General features: G+C 43.9%; 1 protein-coding gene across 3 annotated transcripts in view; it reads left to right on the top strand.

The window, feature by feature from the left end:
* Window positions 1–14,104, top strand: part of MED13 (mediator complex subunit 13) — a 55,724-nt gene that overhangs the window by 20,267 nt on the left and 21,353 nt on the right. Inside the window, exons 4-10 of one of the 3 annotated variants that reach the window (XM_041425244.1) lie at window positions 6,275–6,420; window positions 6,779–6,826; window positions 7,361–7,558; window positions 8,405–8,599; window positions 9,433–9,595; window positions 9,908–10,018; window positions 11,997–12,680. In XM_041425244.1, the coding sequence (XP_041281178.1) occupies window positions 6,275–6,420; window positions 6,779–6,826; window positions 7,361–7,558; window positions 8,405–8,599; window positions 9,433–9,595; window positions 9,908–10,018; window positions 11,997–12,680 (1,545 nt within the window). Of the gene's footprint in view, window positions 1–6,274; window positions 6,421–6,775; window positions 6,827–7,360; window positions 7,559–8,404; window positions 8,600–9,432; window positions 9,596–9,907; window positions 10,019–11,996; window positions 12,681–14,104 lie in introns of all 3 variants that reach the window. The other 2 variants (XM_041425243.1, XM_041425245.1) reach the window with 2 other exon arrangements.

Raw genomic sequence — 14,104 nt, 5'->3', positions numbered from 1 at the left:
TCCATGAGGGGTGCGCATCACCTTAAACCTTTTTTTTTTAATAATTTATAATTATATATAAATATAAATTATAATTTTTTATTTCCAAACAAACCAAGAAAATAAAAAACAAACAGGAAGGGAAGAGACTTAGGGCTCCATGAGGGGTGTGCATCACCTTAAACCTTTTTTTCTTACAATTTATTTCCAAACAAACGTATTTAATTGTAGGACTCTGTTCTCCATCCCAGGAATTTACTAGGGAAGGGAACTGTCAGATTTTCAAGAGGAGGTTCTTTGATGCTTTGAATTTATTTCAGTGGCACCCAGTGGTGAAGGACAGCTTTTGGGAGAAGCTTCCTTTTGGTGCCTGAGGGTTGGGAACTCTCCATTCTTGTCAGCCAGCCCTGGGATTGATCCCTGGGGAAAATGCCCCTCACTGGCCAAGATTACCAACTTCTGGCAATCATGTTATAACACACTGAAATAATGGTGCAAGGTAATTAATTCATTAGGGCCTTAGCTCAGCTGGTGTGTTTGTGCTGCTAAGGCAGGTGTGTTCTCCCTGCTGGGAGGGCAGTGGGGGGCTCAGCAATGGGGGGCTCAGTGGTGGGCTCAGCACTGGGCAGGGCAGAGGTGGCTCAGCAGTGGTGGATTCAGCAGTGGGGAGCTCAATGGTGGGCTCAGCAGTGGTGGGCTCAGTGGGGAGGGCTGTGGTGGGCTCAGCAGTGGTGGATTCAGCAGTGGGGGGCTCAGTGGGGAGGGTCTGTGATGGGCTCAGCAGTGGGGGGCTCAGTGGTGGGCTCAGCACGGGGCAGGGCTGTGATGGGCTCAGCAGTGGGAGGCTTAGTGATAGACTCAGCAGTAGTGGCTCAGCAGTGGGGAGGGCAATGGTGGGCTCAGTGATGGGCTCAGCACGGGGCAGGGCAGAGGTGGCTCAGCAGTGGTGGGCTCAGCAGTGGGGAGCTCAATGGTGGGCTCAGCAGTGGTGGGCTCAGCAGTGGTGGGCTCAGTGGGGAGTGCTGTGGTGGATTCAGCAGTGGTGGGCTCAACAGTGGTGGATTCAGCAGTGGGGAGCTCAATGGTGGGCTCAGCAGTGGTGGGTTCAGCAGTGGGGGGCTCAGTGGGGAGGGCTGTGATGGGCTCAGCAGTGGTGGATTCAGCAGCAGGCTCAGCAGCAGGCTGGGGCAGAAGGACATTTCCATCTCTCTGCAGTGTGTGTTCCTGGGCAGGGAGGGGCACAGGCTGCACTTGGTGAGGATTCTGTAAATATTTTGGTTGGGTTAGCAGTGCCTTGGCAGCATAAGGTGCTCCCACTTCAACTCAGAAGTAATTCACAAAGACAAGCTAGGAAAACAGGAGATAGTAATTACATAAAACAAACATTTTCTCTTTCAGCTGAAACATTTGGATGTTTTTTCCTTTTTTATTTACTATTTTAGTTGTGCTTTTAGTTGGAGCCTTCCTTGTGCTGGTGCTGTCATGGGGAGGTGATCTGAGTGTGGATTAGTGGGGTCCTAATGCAGCCAATGTTTGGGAAGCACTTTGAAGATCTAAAGCTCTACAGAAGTCCTAATGTGGAGATAAAACCAGACCTAATTACCTTTTTATCAAGAAGATATTTTCAGATTTGCTAATGGAAACCTCCTGTAGATGTGGATTTTAGTGTGGTTTCCCCTCCTACCCTTCAGTTATTCTTAAAAAGGTAGAAGTAGAAATTGTATTGGATTTATCCACAGCAGCTTCTGTTTTTTTCCCCCCATAAAATCAGAATCCTTTGTCTCTGAAACAACAACATCTTTGTTTTGTGTGATTAGAGTGAAGAGGGAGCATGGGGAATCAAATGGTTTTACACAAATGTATTTTAATGGAGTTTAGATGAGGACTGAAGGTTGCTTCAAATAGCATTATTCCCAAGGAGTCCCTTTCTTATTTTATTTTTATTTGTTTTTAAAGTTGCTTTCAGGATTGGACCTCAATCTAATTGAATTCTGGTATGTTCAGATCAAAAGTCATAAAGAATCCTTGTTCTGATGGCACTTCATATCTCTACTCAGAAATCAGTTGGGAACTGGATTATTGATACCTAAATTCTGTGATTGGGACTTTAATGAAATTAATTAGAAATATTAATGGAACAACTTGATGTTCAGAATAAGACAAAAAGGTTTTTTTAGGATTTTGTTTTCAGAACTTTCTGAATAAAAGTATATTCAACAATAAATGATGGCAGGGGTAAAAGTACTGAAAAGAGGGGTTATCAATGCTGACTTTAGCACCAGATATTTTTATTCTATATCATATCTGACCTTAAGGACATCACTGATTCTCTTTTCATGCAGAATAAAATTTCAAAGTGTTGAGGTGTAGGGATTTTTTTTTCATATTTCAGTGGTGAGATGCTCTGCACAAATTACCAGTGATCTTCTGAGCTACCTAAAATAGTCTGCAAATAAAAATAGGATGAACTCTCCGTTAGCAGGCAGGAAACCACCAGCCTGATTCTGTTACTGTGTCCTTGACTGAATTGTAAAGATAATTTGCCTATTTACCCCAAAGTGATACGTGGCAGATTTTTTGCTTGATTAGGATTTTTGGCTTTGAGGTGAGTTGTTGAGATGATTAGAGGAGGACTTAGAGAAATGGTGGGGGGAAAAAAAAAATATATATATATATATACACACACACACTTTTTTTATGGTGGGGGGGGGAAAAAAATAAAAAAAAATATATATATATATGTACACACACACCTTTTTTTAAAAAATTAGATTATGGTAAAGTTTGGAATATTCCTCTCAAACTGAGGTTCTGCATTGGCAGCCAGGCTCTAGAAACTGAAAGAATTGGAGGATGTTCAAATGTGTTAATTTAAACAAAACAATAATAAAAAGCCTGCATGTTTGTAGAATTTCTTGCTAAGCCCATACAATAATTTGTGTGGGGGCATCCAGTACTGCAGAGCTCTGGTTCTTCATGTTCCTTCCTCCTCTTCTCCACTTACTCCAAAGAGATTCCCTGTGGTTTTTTTTTTTTTTTTGTTTTTTGTTTTTTTTTCCCCTGTTTTAATTAGGATTCTTTATTTGTATTTCTTGTGATTATTTCCACATGCATTGCTGTTTCTTAAGTTCTGTAACCTGAAATAATTGAAATGTGGGGAAGCAGTTTCTGAGCAGAGTGGTTCAGAAGAAACAAACTGTGTTTGAGTCCATGAAGTGTTAATTTTGCCTTTCAGGTTAAGCTTTGTTTAAAGCACACTGGTGCTTCCAGGGGATACTTTGTGTCCCGGGTGGGATCTGTTTCCTTATCCCGAGTTTCCAGACTCCTTTTTTTACTGTGTATTTCTCCTGTGAAACATATTATCCTCCTGGCCAGAACTCTGCTGCACCTCTAAAAGAAACCCCGCGGTGCTGTGCATTGTGCTGCTGTTTCACACTTATATTTATAGCCAGGATTAGTGGAAATTGGGCGATATTTGGGTTTTCCAGGGTGAATTGTGGCAGTGGATCCTCTCTCCATGCCATGGAGGCAGAGCTGGAACAATGGCAGTGGCAGCACTGGGTGCTCACTCCCTGCATTATTTTGTTGGAAATCTCTCCCCTGCTGAGTTGGGGGAGAAAAGAGATCTGATTTGGGCTCTTTTTTTTTCTTGTTTGTATTTTTGGGTTTGGCTTTTGCATGGTGACCTTGAGTTTTCCTTGCTCCTCCTTAGGACTGGTTTTGCAGTGTGATGAATTGAAATGCTTCTGTTATCATGCTGATGCCTCCCTTTGTCTTGGTTTATCTGAATTCCATCAGATTATGCCTCGATTGTTTGCCCTTTATCTGGCTAACAATGGGGTGTTTACAAGAGGTGAAGCTTAATTGCATTTAAAGTGTATATAGGGAATATGTGCTTTTATTTTTAAGTTTTATCTTGCTGATACTGAGCTTCTGAATCATGTCTGTCACAGGTAACCAAGGCACTGCCAACCTCCTTCACCCTAAAACATCCAGTATGGTTTGGAAAATAAAATTCAGTTGGAAAATCAGTCTTCCACCATTTGCATAAGGATTACAGTTTAATCAGATTCCATACTGGAATTCAGTGGTGTGTCCTGGCCACATGACTTGTGTTACACTTGAAGATGCTCAGCTCCATCCTCACTGCATTTTTAAATGTGACTTTCCTGGCATTCCTGAGCAGTGTGGGTTTCAGCTGTTAGGAAGCAATTTATAATTCATCCAGATCTTGCCTTTTTTGCCCCTAAACACAATTAAACCTGAGCAGCAGATGAGCAAAGTTGGAGAATGTTCTCCCTCAGAGCAGCTCCTCAGTGGGGTCACTGCAACTCCTGCTTTAAGGTGCTGGAATAAAAATGTGCTGTTCTTCCTGCTCCTGCACGGGCACTCTGAGGGTTCTCCCATCCTTTTTGGATGGTTTTGGTCCTCAGTTTTAAATGTGCTTTGTTTTTGTCACTGTTCCACTTTTCTGCTCCCTGACTCTGAGGCCTGGGGATGAGGGTGAACCCACCCATATCCATTTCCATTGATTGAACGGACTGTGCCAATTCCAGAAACTTTTCTTTCCCCTTGCTCTTCCCCACCCCACCGTTTCCCCCTGGGAAAGAAACATCTTGGAAATGGCACTGGAAATGTTCCCAGTACCTGTGCAGTTGTGTTTTAATGGGCTTGCTCTGCTGCCTGTGGGTTCTCCCTGCCCTGGAGCTGTTTGTGCCTGTCCCAGGAATGCCAAACTGCATTTAGTCTAAGGGACAGGAATGTCCCAGGGCCTCCATGCCATCCTGGGCACTGGCTGCTGGGATCACGTTGTGGTTTTGGGACACAGTGATGGTGCATGCATTTTCAGGCTGCAGTAGTTCATGGAGTGTCTTTTCCATTGGATTATGCAAAAATCCTCTCCAGTATCTGCTGTTCTGACTGACTAAAATCAGTGTTTGCTGTGGCTTGATCCCTTTTCCCTGAGACTGAGCAGGATTTTGCTGCTCCCTCCTTACAAAGGAAGATTTATTTTCTCACCAGCACTTTATGAAGTTCTTCTCAGGTTCTCCTTGACCTTGGTCCTTCTCTGGCCGTGATGTTGGACCTAATTTAATGTCCAAATGAGCAGCATCTCCTGCTTTTAAACATCTACTCTTTTCCTGCTGGAGTGCATCAGTCTGGCAGACACTTGGGTAACTTGTAGCCACTATAACTGAGGAATGTTGTGCCTGTACAGCTTCTTTAAAAAGGGGGAAAAAAAAGGAGTTTTCCAGGTTGGTATGAGGATGTGCCGCTTCTAGCAGGGATCTTTGCCTTCCTTTCTTGCTGCCCTTTCATTAAAATTGGTGAAATATATTTCATGTAAGCCATGGAGTTGGTGTGGATGCAACATGAAATGGTTTCCTGGTTGTCCTTGCAGGGGTCAGCTGTATTTTTGTGACAACAACACAGAGCAGGGCCCCAAAAATGAGAAATTCTCTGCAGAGTGATCTTGTGGAGGGAAAGGTTTCGTGTAGTTGCTCACTAATAACTGTGCACTGGGAAACAGCATTTAAATCAGAGGTGTAGGAAGGAGAAATGTTCATTGTTGGGGAGTTTTGTGCTGTTCGAGCCTGTTGGGATTTTTTTTCCTCTTAAAACTCTGGACCATGAGAGAAGCTGTCAATGAAGCATCTGCTATTAAACATTGACACTTGTCTTAATGACTTTAATTAAGAATGTCTTGAGCCTCCGTTTTTTTAATTGATTGTATCTTCCCTTTTGTGTGTAGGTATGGGATTTCATTTTTACTTACTTGATTGGCTTCAAGAACACGAAGATAAGATTCAATTTAAATAACAAAACAAAACCACTTCTCAAAGCTGTTGCCATTCTTCTTGCTCTTAAATAAGTGACTTGTTGGCTGATATTAAATTCTGCTTAGTGAAACTGTGACAGGACAGCCTAGATATGATCTCATTAAAAATAAAATATGTTCAGAAATATTTCTAGAGATTTAAAATAAATGCATAAGGTATAAAAATATTAAATTACAGGGTTTTGTCTTGTAAAAAATTGTGGTTTAAATTGCCTCAAGACAGCAAAATATAAAGTGTCAGACTGAAGAAATTGAAAACTGTTGTTTTCTAATTAGTTTTTCTTTGGGTTTGTAAGGGGAACATATATTCAGCATTTTCTTGCTATTTATAGAAGGGTGTTTTGGTTACTTCCATTAATGAATATATTGTGAGGAAATGCCTGAAAACTACTGAAAAAGACACCAGCTTATAAAAATTCTGTACTTCAGCCTTGTTTTCTTCTGTTGCCTTTGCAGTGAACACTTGTCCTGCTCCTTCACCTTCTTCCTGCATGGGGACAGCAACGTGTGCACCAGCGTGGAGATCAGCCAGCACCAGCCCGTGTACCTGCTCAGTGAGGAGCACCTCACCCTGGCCCAGCAGTCCAACAGCCCCTTCCAAGGTGGGATTGCTGCCTGAGGCACCTGCATTCATCTCTGGGTGCTCCCTGAGGGCTTGGGCCAGGCTGGCAGTGGGGGCAGAGCTGCCCAGCTGTGCCCAGCTGTGCCCTGTGCTCACAGCCAGGTGCTGTGTCCTGCTGCAGGTGGAGCATTTGCATATTCATCTCTTGGCATGTAATTGAATCATTTGTCCTCATGACACCCTTTCCAAGTCATTTTGGTGACTTAAATATTTTGTTGTTTCAATACCTTCACCAACCCTCTCTGAGAGATCCATTTCTGGCTCAGTGTATTTAACCCATTCCCACCCTTTTCACTTGGCTCTTCCTTGCCTGTAAATCCCTGTGGTTCCCCCAGCAGATGCAGGTTGTGCTCTGGAAGACAGAGGAGTGCTGGGGCCTGAGTCTGGTCAGTGGGGCTGTGTGATCCCTCTCCTGCATGGCCACACACCTTCAGTAGTGCTCAGTGTCCAAAATTGCTTTTTATTTTTCTGAATGCAACTTAACAGCAGCTGTGCTTCCCTACTATGGACAAGACTAAACACGAACCAGATGATTCCCTCTGTATTCCCTGTTGTTGTAACCAGCTGAATGAAAGGTTGAGGAAACCCCTAAACTCTGCCAGGATCTGGAAGTGTTTCCTTATCCCACCTGTAGCTGAGACTACTTGCAAGCCTAGATGAAAACTTGTCTGTTGCTTGTTTGAATGGATTAATTTGTAGTTGTTATTGTGGTTCCTCAATTCTTACAGTGCCTATACATTTAACAATGAGAACCTATTGCCAAAAGCTTGGGTAGTGTAAATGATGATTAGGCTGCATTTTGACTTACCAATGGTAAGTTGTTTATTTGGTGTGGCTGAAATAAGAGTGCTGCTGTTGCAGAGGGGAAGAGGGAATTTGGGGTGAATATCATCTCCAATGGATTTTTATTTCTGTTTTAGTTATCCTGAGCCCCTTTGGGTTGAATGGCACACTCACAGGACAGTCCTTCAAGCTTTCTGATTCATCCACAAAAAAGCTGATTGGGGAGTGGAAGCAATTCTACCCTGTCACATCCAACTTGAAGGAGGGATCTGAGGAGAAACAAGAAGAAATGGATTGGGAGGATGATTCTTTAGCTGCTGTTGAAGTCCTTGTTGGTGAGCCTGATTACCTTTAATTACTGAAATAAACTGCCTGGATAAACCTGCAAAATTCTGAATGCAGAAGTGACCCCATTTGATTCCTTTGCAGCAGTGGTTGTTGGGTTTGGGTTTCCTGTTTGATGCTCAGGACTGCCTGTGATGGGTTGCTGCTCAAAGTGGATTTTGCAGACCCATTAGTAGGAGGTCTTGTTCTTACGTGCTCTGAGAGGGAAGATTTAAAAAAAAAAAATAAGAGAGTAAAAAAAGCCCTGGATGATCACTGTTGACATCTGAGCTGAATCAAATGCAGGTTGTGCTGTTTCAGAGTCTGTACAAATTCAAGCAGAGCAGACTTGCCTTTTAGGGATGTCTTCAAAACCACAGTCCTGGAGAACCTGCTGTACTCAGGCACTGCCTTTATCTGCTGTTTTTCCCAAAATCCCAGCCCCTGGATGCAGTGGATTGTTCTGCTGTGGGCTGCTGACCTTTGATTTGCCAGCAAATGCAATCCCTTCTCTGTGAGGAGCTCACAGTGCAGTGATGGCTGGAGACCCCCATGCTGCTGGGGATGGTGGCAGTGCTACACGATGCTTAAAAGGATTTTTGCAGCCTTTATAAAACAAAATGACAGAAGCAGGTAGCAGCATGTGGATGTCTCTGCCTATACAAAGCCCTTTTTATTCATTCACCCAAATCTTCTGTATAAAGCACATCAAGTAACGATGGAGGTGACAACAGATGGTTTTTGTCCAAGGAGATGCTTCAGTAGGTACAAGAGGGTCTGTCAGCTCAGGAGTGCCTGCTGAAGTGATGAATTCTTGACTGTGAGTGTAACCAAGCGGGCACTGCCCTCTCTTGCAGCTGGTGTGAGGATGGTGTACCCGGCGTGCTTCGTGCTGGTCCCTCAGACAGACATCCCTGCCCCCAGCTCCGTGGGGGCTCCCCACTGCTCCACTGCCTGCCTGGGGGTCCACCAAGTGCCTGCTTCCACCAGAGACCCTGCCATGTCCTCGGTCACCCTGACGCCACCCACGTCCCCAGAGGAAGTTCAGACAGGTGGGAAGGATTTGGCTTCTGCATGAGGGAATTGTTTCCATGGCTTCTTGTAACACAGCAGTGTTTGGAGGGGTTCAGGTGCTCTGTGTGCAGCTGGCTTGGTAGGAAAAATCACATTTCTGTAGACCTAAGTTTGTTGTAGTAAAACTGATGTCACCAGCTGTGGGCAAAATGAACTCAAACTCTTCTGTAAGCTGCTGAAACTAGAGCTGCTGTTGTACTTGGGGTTGTTACCAGTACTTTGGATTGCTCTGGGGAAGTTTTTGGGGTTTTTTCCCCTCTGTGGGCGTGCCTGTGTTCTGACACAGCTCCATAACCCTTGCTGTGCCCTCAGTCATTAGTGAAAGGTGATGTTTTCTCCCAGTCCAGAAGATTGGCTGTAGTTAAGTTTCCAGTAAGGCTTTGTGCCCTCTGCCCTGGGTGTGAGCAGGGCTTATGGGGAGCTGATTTAGGTCACAGCAGGTGAGACTCACTGATAGTTTCAGGTGACATTTACATAAGTTTTATTGTGCAGAAGAGGTTTTGTTTTTTTTCCCTTCCATGATCTTCTGTTACCCAAGCTTGACCCTTTTTTAAAATCATAACTTTGCTCAAGTTGTTTTCTATTTCAGGTCACTTTCATCAAAGATAAAGAATACCCAGCCCACTTAAACATAAACATATATGGTGCTTTTTAAAATCTCCTATAATAATCTGCTGCTATTCCTAAATTTTCTGTGTGTTTTTATTTCCTAACACTGAGTCAAGAAGTCACTTCTCTGGTGATTGAACTGGAGTGATAGACACTGCATTGTCTCACTGCCTGAATCTGTTCCTCTGGTGCTGCTTTTCAGTTGATGCTCAGTCTGCCCAGAAATGGGTGAAGTTTTCCTCGGTTTCGGACGGATTTATCTCAGACAGTACCAGCCATCACGGTGGCAAAATCCCCAGAAAACTGGCCAACCAAGTGGTGGACAGAGTCTGGCAAGAGTGCAACATGAACAGAGCACAGAACAAGTATGTACTTATCCTCTGAAGCCAAAAATACCAATATTTTGTGTGTTCCTTGTAGCAATTGGTTCTGTTAAGGGTGCTGTGACTGCTGGTGGAATGTACTTCACTCTTCTAATAAACCATTTCTAAAGAAGTTCATTTTTTCCCTAACTATTTAGGAATGATTTACTTAATTCTCAGTTTAATATGTCAGGAAAAGGCTATTTATCCTTTCTTTGCTGAATCCCTTGTCACCAAACTGCTCTTGAGCTTTGCCAGAAGATAAGAGAAGAACATATGTTGCTCCCAAATAACTCTCCTGGTATTGAATCCTAGGAGGAAGTATTCTGCTACATCAAATGGCTTGTGTGAGGAGGAGACAGCTGACAAGGTGGCATCCTGGGATTTTGTTGAAGCCACGCAGAGGACAAATTGCAATTGTTCAAGGTACAGCACTTGGCAGAGGCACAGCCCAGCGATGTTCACCGGGGCTCAAGTGCTCAGGAGAGGCTCCTGATCTCTCCTGCAGGAGTAATTAAGCAGTAGCTGCTTGGAGGAAAGCTGGAACAAAATTTCTATCTCCTCTCTTAAATGTCATTGGAGGTCTTGAAATTCTGCCCAAGGAGTTACTGCAGAGGTTGGAGTGGAGTGAATTGGCTGAGGGGGCCCTGCTGCCAGGGCAGGGACAGTTCCTGAGTCCACCACCTCATGGGCAGCTTTCTCAGGGGTTGGGAGGGGAATGCTCTTGATTTAGGATTCAAGAACCTCTTCTAGAGGGCTGTGGGATTAGCCTTGAAGGGAGAAGCTGTTAATTAGGAGCTTGGTGAATAGGAATAAACCTCCAGACCTGCTCTCTGGGAAGGGTGGCGTTCCATGGGTGGCTGTGTGGAAAACTGCTCCTCTGGGAGTGGAGGCCAGTGTGTGTTTTTTATATTAGCTGGGGAAAAAAGGGATCAAAACAGAGGGCAAAATGTCTGAGATCAAAAAAATATATATTATATTTAATAATATATTAAATGTATGTATTATATATATATGTATATAATACAGCCTTTTTTGAGGCTGCAGTACCACAGACTGTTAATACAGGTATTTAAAATAAATGGAAACATTAATTTCATTGAATTCTCAATTTCTGTACTTATGGCAGAATATTAATCTTTAGGTGACTGAAGTGTTGCAATAGGTTTAAACACTTTCTCTGATTTAAATGTTACACTGATTACCTTGCAGGGAATATTGGTATCTTAGGAAAAAATTACTGTCTGGAGGATGTAGCATTTTGAGAGAAAGGCATTTTTTAACTCTCTTATTGAAATGGTTGGTTAAAGTTCTGTGGAAATACTTGTGTCCTGAGAAGAGCTGGGGTGTGGAGGAGGATTAAATGTTCTTTTCAAGGAGAATTTAGCTATGATAGCACTAGTTAAGAGCAAACCAATCAATTAACTATGAGGTGTGTATTAGAAATATGCAATTGCCTAAAGAGAAATTGCCAAGACCTAAACCCCCTTATTATTCCACGTGTTTTGAATTCTAAGTGGAGAAAAACATGTGGATGTGTGTAAGAGTTTAAAGTAAAAATAGATTTTGATACCTCTTACCTTTTATCCCTGCCTAATCCTGTTTTTTCAATACAAGTGCTTCTTAACTTTGCTAATGGAAGAGTGGCAAAGAACTCCCAGGCACTGAGCATGTACCTGCAGTTCAATGGCTTAATCATAAACATTTCATTCTACACTTCAGTATTTCATGGGCCTCATTCTGTCAGATGATCCTGACAGTTGGCATCTTGAACTTGCAGATGAAATGTTTAAGCTGAAGTGCATTTACACTGAACAGAACCAGCTGTATTAATGCAGTTGAGACTCTGCATTTTTCTTTTTCCCACACTTGCTAAATTTGTAAGTAAGCAGCTACAAAAGCCTTGTAATAGCTTGGAAATAGCTTTTGTAGGAGTGAGCTTGGCTTCTTGGTGTTAATTTTGCAGTCCTTAACCCAGTGAGGCTTGGGCAGCTCTCTTGGCTGGTATCAGTGTCTGAATTCCAGAAGCCATTCACTAATTCTTACGTTGTTCTACTGATTCATCAGTGCTGGCACAAGTTAAAAATGATGAGGTATTCATGTGACAATCTATTTCTGCTAAAGCAGTTCTAAAATACTGTCTTAATTCTGAGGATTATTTGTGTGTTTGGCTCATAGGACAGATGTAACGATTTTTAAAATGGTATTCTAAAATCATACAGTGCTGCTCAAGTCACTCAAATTCTGCTCAGAAAGAAGGGGCAGCTTCACTTCAGAACAGTTTCAGACATCTCTCACGGGCTGTTTAATGGCCTAGAAGCAGGTTCTTATCTAGTGCAAAAGAACACCATAGACATATTTGAAAGATTAATGCGGAGTCTTTTCCCCTGTATTAATTCTGCAGGCACAAAAATCTCAAACCAAGAAATTCAGGTCAACAGGGGCAGGCCCCACCTGTGGGCCCCCAGCAGCCGGCGGCTCCGAAGCACAAGACAAATGAGAAGCAAGACAAAGGGGATAAGCCACAGAAACGCCCTTTGACTCCTTTTCATCATCGTGTATCTATCAGCGATGATGTTGCCATGGAGGCAGATTCAGCGAGTCAGAGGCTCGTGATGGCTGCACCAGACAGCCAAGTGAGGTTCGCCAACATCCGAACTGCCGACGGAGCGAAGCCCCCGCAGCTGCACGGGGCCGAGCTGGCGAACTCGCCGCAGCCGCCGCCGCTCAGCCCCCACCCCTGCGACGGCGCCGACGAGGGGGTGCCCAAAGCTCCCTCCACGCCCCAGAGTCAACATTTCTACCAGATGCCAACGCCAGACCCCTTGGTGCCCGCTAAAGCAATGGAAGACAGGCTCGATGGCCTGTCGCAGCCTTTCCCGGCCGCGTTCCCCGAGGTGATGGAGCCCACCGTGTACGTCGGCACCGCCGTCAATTTGGAGGAGGACGAAGCCGACGCGACTTGGAAGTATTATAAAGTTCCAAAGAAAAAGGATGTGGAGTTCTTACCGCCCCAGCTTCCAAATGATAAGTTGAGAGATGATCCAGTAATACCTGCTGGACAGGAAAATGTAACATCGGTTACAGAGTAAGTGGTGCTTGATCCTGGGGTAACAACACGAGGAGAGGGAACAGGAAGGCCAAAGGCAGGAGTTTCTCTGTAGAAGGAGCAGTAATGCTGAGGGTGTGAGCACAGCTCTGGGTACAAGAAGTTAATCCTTGTGAAATGGGAGGACAAAGCACAGTCAGATCTGCAGCAAGACTTTCCAGCTTTTTCTCATTTTAAATCTGATTTAGCTGACAGCGATGATAGTTATTTTTATACTATAAAATTAATCTGCAGCCAAATGATGCCAATTAGGGACTTAAGTCCCTTCTTTCCCCACTCCTCTTCCCTCCCCACCAAAAAAGAAATAACTTTTTCACTTCAGTATTTGATTTCTTCATTATTTGAAGAAAATATGGATGGTCTCAGAGATCCTGTTAAAATTTCTTCTCTCGTTTCTGCTCCTGTTTTTACTTAGAAGAGCTGATGTTACAAGCCCCAGCTTGTAAAACATTCTGCTCTGCTGCTTGTTTCCATTGGGATAAAGGAATTGGTCACTTTGGATACTGTTTTAAGTTGGAGTAAATTCTGGAGCTTAGGACCACTGGAGGAAATCAAACTCTGGTGGTTTTAGTGTTAAAACTTTGAGCTGTGTTTTACAGCAGAATGAATTCCCTTTACCAGTTAGAGCAAAAACAAACTCCCCAATGAAGACCACCACCACCAAATCCCCAAACCATAAGAACAAAACCCCAGCAGCAGCAGCAGCCCTGGCCCTGTGGGCTGTGTCCCTGTGCTGTTGGGTGAGCAGGGAGTGCTTCCTGTCATCCCTGTTTCAACACTTCCCTGTGAGGACGTGCTGCTGGAAAGGGACAGCACTGGGAAGCAGCAGGTGCTGACAGGGCTGTTAACAGCAGGCACAGCTCAACAGGACTGGGGTGTGCAGGCAGAGGTGACAAACTTGGGCTCAGGCTGGGATCGAGGAATTAAGGACTGCACCCAGAGCTGCCTCATGATTATTTTTGATCTAAATTTTCTTATTCAGGTGAAGGGAGACTCTTACTGTGATCAGTATCGAATTATTGAGAGCTTTGGGTTTTATTTTAGGAGCTGGGGTGCTGAATTTGGGGTGGAAGAGCAGCTACTCACAAGACAGAAGCCTGGAGTTGGTTTTTGTCCCGTTGCTGGCAGTGGGAAGCCACTGGTGCAGCACTGGAATGGCTGTGTGGGAGAGCTGGGACAAGGAGTAAATGTAAATGTGGTGTAGCTGTTGCTCTGTGCTCACACTCAGTTCTGGACATTCTTTGTGGTCACTGTTTAAGAGGCTCTTTCAAGATGTGCATGTATAGGATTTTTTTAGTGCTTTTTTTCTTTGCCTTGAATTCACTTCAGCCAAGTAGATAAAGAAAGATGTTTCCTTTTTTCTCTTCAAGACATGGTCTTTCCTAGTTTGATTTGACAACTTA

This window comes from Onychostruthus taczanowskii, unplaced genomic scaffold, assembly GCF_017590055.1.
Source record: "Onychostruthus taczanowskii isolate IOZ18803 unplaced genomic scaffold, ASM1759005v1 scaffold89, whole genome shotgun sequence".
Lineage (NCBI taxonomy): Eukaryota > Metazoa > Chordata > Aves > Passeriformes > Passeridae > Onychostruthus > Onychostruthus taczanowskii.
Note: the sequence above shows the minus strand (reverse complement) of the source record. Positions and strands in the feature narration are given on the sequence as shown.